The sequence below is a fragment of the Poecilia formosa genome, unplaced genomic scaffold (genome assembly GCF_000485575.1).
Source record: "Poecilia formosa unplaced genomic scaffold, Poecilia_formosa-5.1.2 Scaffold190, whole genome shotgun sequence".
NCBI lineage: Eukaryota > Metazoa > Chordata > Actinopteri > Cyprinodontiformes > Poeciliidae > Poecilia > Poecilia formosa.
This window is the reverse complement of record NW_006800129.1, coordinates 71,534-78,498: the sequence shown is the minus strand read 5'-3', so window position 1 is coordinate 78,498 and position 6,965 is coordinate 71,534. Positions and strand designations below refer to the sequence as shown.

The window sequence follows — 6,965 nt, the reverse complement described above, 5'->3', positions numbered from 1 at the left end:
CATGAGAAGAGGGAAAACAAGGAAGCTGTGACTAACATACCTCGTGATAACATCTTACTGTAAAGGGTCTGATCCCCACTCCCTCCCTCACACACTCGCACACACGCGCACACGTGCAGACACAGGTGATGAGCCTGCTGCTCTTTTAGTCATGGAGACAGCAGACGTTCAATAGCAAGTTTCCTCTGATTAAAAAGACCTTAATGGGATTATTGCAAGCTATGCTGAGTGATTGTTTTTACTCCAATGGGACGAGAAGGACTGGTGTGCATCAGTTCAACATAAGCTGAACTTTACAGGCCAAAGCTGTTGCCAAAAGCCACGGAAGTCGCGGTTTGTTAAGGAGGAAATGCTTTAACAGACAGTGGCCGAGGGCTAATGCTACCAGAGACCAAAAGCACAACCGTAAATAATCAGTGCAGGTAGACAGACAGGATCATTTTGTGTGGTCAGCTTCAGAGACTTGAGTGTTGGGTTAACTTGCTGCATGATCGTGTCTGGCTCACTCCCAGTGCCTGGGTGACCTGTGTTTGCATGTAGCAGTGTGAATTCTGAATGCATGCTGTAAGTCATTTACACAGCTGGGCTTTTAAACTCCAGTGACTCAATACAGGACGTCCCTGGCCTGGGGTCTGTCCCAAAAAACCCACACACACCCTCAGCTGGCTCCTCTGGACTCACAACAGAGCTCCAAGAAGCAAAAACAAAGCGAGTTGAGAAGGATTAGCCAAAAAATTCATATTAAGTCATTTAGTGGCTCCTTCAGCGAATCACTCCGCGACTTCTATATGGGCTCTAACAAAGACGGAGGTCAATGTATGAAAATGGGCCTTTGCTGCAACCAGGGTGCAAAGTCTGACTTGTATGCGTTGGCTTTACAGATGCAGAGTCATGCAGCAGTTTGAGGAGTGTTTTTTTTTAAAATAAAAACTGTGCCTGTTTAGCTCTCAGACAACCTAAATGAGAAAACAAAAGCCGCAAAGTGCAAATGTGGAAACGAAGGAATTTAGAGAGGAAACACAGTCAGTTTAATTGCCATCACTTTCTTTTCTCTCTCCTTCTCCCTTAACTTTTTCCTCCTTCTCTCAAGTGAAACGTAATGAAACAATGAAATAAAGGCCTTCCACAAATGTTTAATGATAAAAACGCAAAATTTAGCAAAAAGAAAGAAAAAACAAAAAAACACTGATATTTGCAGCATGTGACAGAATGTCATCACAAATACCCTCTTTGTGTCCAAATGAGAGACATGAACATGTGCCTTAAAGGGTCCATCTGGCCAAAGGTCATTTAAAATGACATTATCTGCAAGATATAAAAACAGAAGTGTGACTTTCCTTCTGCTACTTTTTAACATATATTCAATAAAACAGTTTCCCCTTTTTCAGGTGGAAGCCATCTTTCAGAAGCCCTAAAAGCGGGTTTATCTCTTGTCTTTTCGGCTCCAAAGCCCTCCGCTCCGCTACCCCTTGAGGCTGCTGCAGCGTTGCCTCTTGACTTTGTGAGTTTATGTGGTCAAATCCATCTGTGCTGCAGCCTGTTGAAAATAGTCACAATACATCAGCTCCCACAGTAATTACACATTGCAGTGAAGGGAGCCAGTGTCACCTCCCTCTGTCTTGCCAAGATACTTACACAATGGTCTTTCCAGGATTGAAAGCAAGTAGAGATCCATATATATATATATATATATACTCACTCTGGTCATTTTGGTCTACATGCCAAGTGCTTTGAGGAACTGAACTGACTAAAACTACCTACACATCACCCTCGAGGCATTATCCCCACTGTGAGACATGGCACTGGCAGCATCATGCTGTGAGGATGATTTTCTTGAGCACAAAGCATAAAAGTAGTTAGAGCTGATAAGTAGATATGTGGAGGTAAATAAAGGGAAGTCCTGAAATAAAATCTGTTAAAGGCAGCAAAACACCTGAGAATGGAGCAGATATCTTAAATCTTAACGCAGGACAACAACCATGATTACATACAATAGAGCACATCAGATCAGTACATAATGAGGTGTCAAAGTGGACCAGTCAAAGCCCAAATGCCCAACTGAGTATCTGTGGTAAAACATGAAAAGATGTTCGCAGATGCCTCACTTCCAATCTGACAGAGTTAAGGAGGAATGAGCAACAGTTTCAATCAGATGTGCTCCAGACTGACTACAACAGCTACAGCTAAAGGTTGTTCTTCAAAAAAATAAATAAATAAACTCAGAGAACCTGCACACAAATGCATGCCGCATTTCACAGATTTTTATTTGTAATATTTCAGAAACCTGTTAGTTTTTCTTCCACAATTATTCACTACATTGTGTATCCCCATGCAATAAAATCTGATTGAAATAAACTGAAGTCCATGCCTGAACGGGGCAATACGAGATAAAGCACTGCACATAAAACAAAAACAAAACAAAACACAAAAAACTAATCACCGATGTGAAGTGCATGCTACAAAGTCACAACTCAGTCATTTGCAAACAGCTGAAATCGCTGCTGACTGGCATTATTCTGATATCTCTGCTTCTACAGGGATGTCTCCAGATTAGAGTGAAAGGAGGACCTGGTGGTGCACTTTGAACCCATTCCTTTGTTGACTCATTCTTCAGATAAGGCCTGGCTGACATATTAGCTGCGAGCTGCTCCCTCATCCGCAACTAAAGCACCTGAAAATTATAGTTCCTCTCAGCTGTTTAACAAAGGGGTTCAGTGGAATTTGACTCTCCTGGTATTAGCTGGGAAACTGCGCTTTTGGTTTTATAAACACAGTTATTGTGTGCGCGCGCACAGGTGTTGCAAAGGGAGAGTTCATAAGCTGCTATTACAGATGACACGGCATGAAAAATGACCCTAATGCTGTCCTCACATATTTCAAGCTAAATGAAAAGCAGACGCAACTTGGAAAAGTATATATGTATACTTTTTAGGTTGCTATGTTGTTTTTGTTTGTTTTTTTTTTAATGTAAGAAAAGAGACTGATGAAGACTTGAATAAATAAAGAAGCTTACCTAAATTCACAAAGCTCATGACCATGTCAGCGTCATTCAAGAAGTTGTTGTCTTGCAGGCTGGCAATCGGTGGGCCTTGTGTCGTGAAAATGGGTTTGTAAGGGTAAGAGTATCTCGTCTCGTCCCCATCCGTGGACATGGCGTTGTACAGGTCCAGCATGAACATCGGGGCAGCGTTGTGCTTCCCGTGGAGGTGAGGTCGCGGCCGGTGCGGCAGCCCCAAGATCGACAGGATCTCCCGCTGCATCTCCTTGCGCTCCTGGCTCTTCAGCCGGCGGTGGATAAAACTTGAGTGGAACTCATTGTCCAAGGTGAAGTTCGTAAAGGTTGTGTCCGCCAGCACGCAGTAGCTCCACACCAAGAGCAAAACGGGCGCACGCCTGTCCAGAATATGTGCCATTGCGCTTCTCCGTGCGTAATTGCGCCAATATCGGGGTCGCCGAAACTCAGAAAAAAATATATGTGGAACTCTTAACAGCAAGGCAGCCCTGTAATCAATATCCAAAAATCACTTACAGGCCCTCATGTTGAGGGGAACCATTCTAAGTGATTCATCAAGTCAGCGGAAAAAGTCCTTTAATAAATCACTTTTCTGGATGGATTGAAGTAGCGTGCGCCTCGATCCTCATTCAAAACCTTGCGGTCAAAAGTTACCAACTGCGGTGCAGCATGCAACTGCGGAGAGGAGACTGCGAGCCCATGCATTTCACTAAACAAGTTGTAAGGAGGCGCTGAGCGCTGGGAGGAGTACGAGAAGGAGGGAAAGAAGGACGAAGAGGGCGCATATGCTCTCTCTCTCTCTCTCTCCCTCTCTCTCTCTTTCTCTCTGAAAGGAGAGCGAGTTTTGCTTTGTTGCCAGTTGGAAAAGATCTCCAAACGACACGTGCAAAATACAAAACGAAGTGAATATGGGGTGTGTATTACGGCGCTTCAGTATGAGTTGTTACATTTAAAGCCCTTTCGTTTGTGAGGATTCACTGACGACAATAAAACTGGTGATTTCAGTTAAGGCTTAGAAAGCACACATCATTGAAAAGAGTAATAATTTTTCGTGTTTTCGTCAGGGATCACTTCAATACCGTGGGAGCCGTTGCAACATGCAGTTGCTGCGCTGCCTAATCTGCAGGTGCACTGTCTGAATACAAGGGGTCATGTGGGTCTGAGCCCAGGCTTTATAGTCTGTTGTTCTTTGATGTCAAAAAGGCACAGATACAGTCAGAGCCAGCCCCAGGGTATAAGTAAAATTTGCGGCTGCTTAGGGCCAAACTGCAAGCATGGGAACCTCAAAAGAATTCATACAGGAGAGTTTACAGTAACAAGGCAGTAGGTATGCAGATATACCGGTATAAGTATACAGACTTTAAACCAATTTCCCATTTTCTTTGCAAATATTGTGTTATTGTAAGTTTGTCATAACGCTGTGGTAAATTAAACAATCGTGGTGCATCATGTTTGTGCTCAGAAGTTGGATTTTTTATTTTTTATTTTTATGTTTCTGTTGGAAACATATCAACAATGCCAGTTGAAGTTGGAATTCTCACTGGGAAATTTGAAGGTCAGCAAGCAGTCCAGAGTTCACTATCCACTATGGCTACTGCTCTGCTTTAACGTTGTTAAAGTTAAAAATTTAAACTGCTTTTTAGCGATTCTGATGGTTTGCACCTTCTATTTGTGATCATTTTCCTTTCTTGAATATTTTGAATATTGCAATCCACTTTATGAAGTGTCTGGGCATCCCAGACTTAATTTCAAAAATCTTATAAATGTCTACATGGTCTTGATTCTCAGTACTTTTATGATTTACACCAGACTTGTCTTCTTTTGTGAGCTCTTTCAACAGCCAGTCAGCTGCTGATAGTTGTCCCAAAGACTAGGCAGAAACTTAGAGGAGATCAAACTGTTTTTGTTATGACTCCTTTGGAGTATATTGCCTTTAACTATTAGACAGGCCTCAGGTTCTAAGTCTCTTTTAAAAATCTTTCTTCATTAGGTTTTGATCCAGCATGAGCTGACATGTTATTTTTATTGCTTTTTTTTATTTTACGTAAGTGTTTTAATGTGACTGTTATAATGTGTGTATTTTGTCTGGATTTGTTTTTCTGTTATTTAGCATATAATAACATGCTCAATAACTGAGGCGTGGATTTCTGCAGCACCTCCATGGTTACCTTTTGGTTGCTTCTTACGTGCTCTCCTCTCCTGACCTTTTGGCTCAAGTGAACAGCCACGTCTAGGTAGCTTTGCAGTTATGCCAAATTTCCATTTTTAGATGATAGATTGAGCAGTGCTGTGTGAACTTTTCAAAACTAAGTAATTCTTTTCTTTAAAGCTAACTTTTCTTAAACCTTATCCACAACTTTCTTCTTGACTCTCATGCTGTTTTCTTTGGTGTTCACGATGCTGTTTGTTCAGTAATGTTTTCCAACGATTAAACTGAGCAGCTTTAAAGTGTGTTTAGGTGGGCTCTGATTAGTGATCACTGTACGTTACTTTTGAAGACTTCTGCTTGTACTAGTCTTTATTAAGGGATATGATAGTAACAATGGCAAAAACACATGCACAACACACCTCTCACATTTTTGTGAAAAAAAAAAAAAATGAATTCAGTGAAAATGTGCTGGACTTTTGCATAAAATCCCCAAAACACATCATTTGTTAAATGACAAAATTTGAAAAAAAAAAAAAAAGTTTAAAGAATGGGAATTGCAATGCAGTATAACCCCACGACTATTCTTGTCTTTAAAAGCATTCCTTTCTGCTTTTTTCAGTTACATTGTTTAAAACACCTCACATTTTGCAACTGCTTTTTCTGTACACCAGATTCCATTTGATTTTAGCAGGCCTCTCAGTGGGGACTTGTAAACATTTCTATCCGTTGCTCAGACAGATCCAGCTAATGGCTGCAGGTGTTTACAATACAGCAGCTTCTGACTGGGACCATAAAAAGGGGTTTGAATGAAAATCCACATCTTCCACTCTTCATCACTTTCTTTCAGTGTGTGATTCTTGGTGCTTTATTTCCTATGCTGCAGGGTTGGCGAGGTCAAATCCCCTCCAAAAGCTCCTCAGTTTGTGCCCAGAGAGGGGCAGACAAACCTGGACAGCACAAAAGGAACAGACCCCCTTTTGTTTAGTCCTTCGTGAGCCCGGTGACAGTCCCTGTAAACAGTGGGCACAAGCTGAGGCCAACCAGGGTGAGCTGCACTGAGGGGCCTTTGACAAGGGGAATTAAGGCAGAAAAGCAGAACAAACCATGTTTGAAAGCTCTGTCGCCGAAACGCATCGGATAAAGCTGTTGAAAGAATGGCCATGATTTTCCTTGAGTAAGTCACACTGAATGAAGGAACCAGGATTAACAAAGATACAGAGTGATGTTGGAGCCGCCACCTTAACGCGATTAAATGACTCGCGCCAAAAATTTCAGCTACATTGATGAATGTGAGGAGACAATGTCAGGACAAGCTGTGAAGCTTTTAAAAATAATATTTCTTCATCCTAAATGCTTTTTTTTCATGCTGTTGGCTTAGGGTTAGGCTTAGTCAAGCTAACTATTAAGCCAAAAAATTGGGACAGACTTTGTTTGGTGAGAGAAGAGACTTGAAATTATCTGTCTTCACAAATCACAATTTTGAACTAAATATGTACCTGTATCTTTAATTTCGACTCCAAGGGTGGACAACAACAACAACAACAACAACAACAACAACAACAACAACAACAACAACAAAAACGTCTTCTGCTTCTTTTTTTTTTTTTTTTTTAATTAAGCCCTTTGTCAGGATGAAATAAAAAATAGCAGTTTGGTCCATTTAGACCACATAATATTGTTACTGTCCAAAAGATGCTAATTACTAACAGTGAAATCTAACATGATCTGCTGAACTTTGGTTTTCTGTTTTGCTGCCTTCTGTTTGTTCTATGTTTTTTAGTGGATTTCTGTGTTTCATCAAGT

At 41.2% G+C, this 6,965-nt stretch overlaps 1 protein-coding gene across 1 annotated transcript; it reads right to left on the bottom strand.

Moving 5' to 3' along the window:
* Positions 1-2,101: 2,101 nt before the first annotated feature.
* On the bottom strand, positions 2,102-3,748 carry LOC103147819 (bone morphogenetic protein 7-like). Its single transcript, XM_007566350.2, has 2 exons — positions 3,014-3,748; positions 2,102-2,112 (listed from the first exon to the last, which is right to left on the bottom strand). The coding sequence occupies exons 1-2, from the start codon at positions 3,411-3,413 to the stop codon at positions 2,102-2,104; spliced, it is 411 nt and encodes a 136-aa protein (XP_007566412.1). The 5' UTR covers positions 3,414-3,748.
* Between the last annotated feature and the right edge of the window lie 3,217 nt (positions 3,749-6,965).

Bases quoted from the DNA above. Each gene is read 5' to 3' on its own strand.
- LOC103147819 (XM_007566350.2), bottom strand. From the start codon at position 3,413: ATGGCACATATTCTGGACAGGCGTGCGCCCGTTTTGCTCTTGGTGTGG.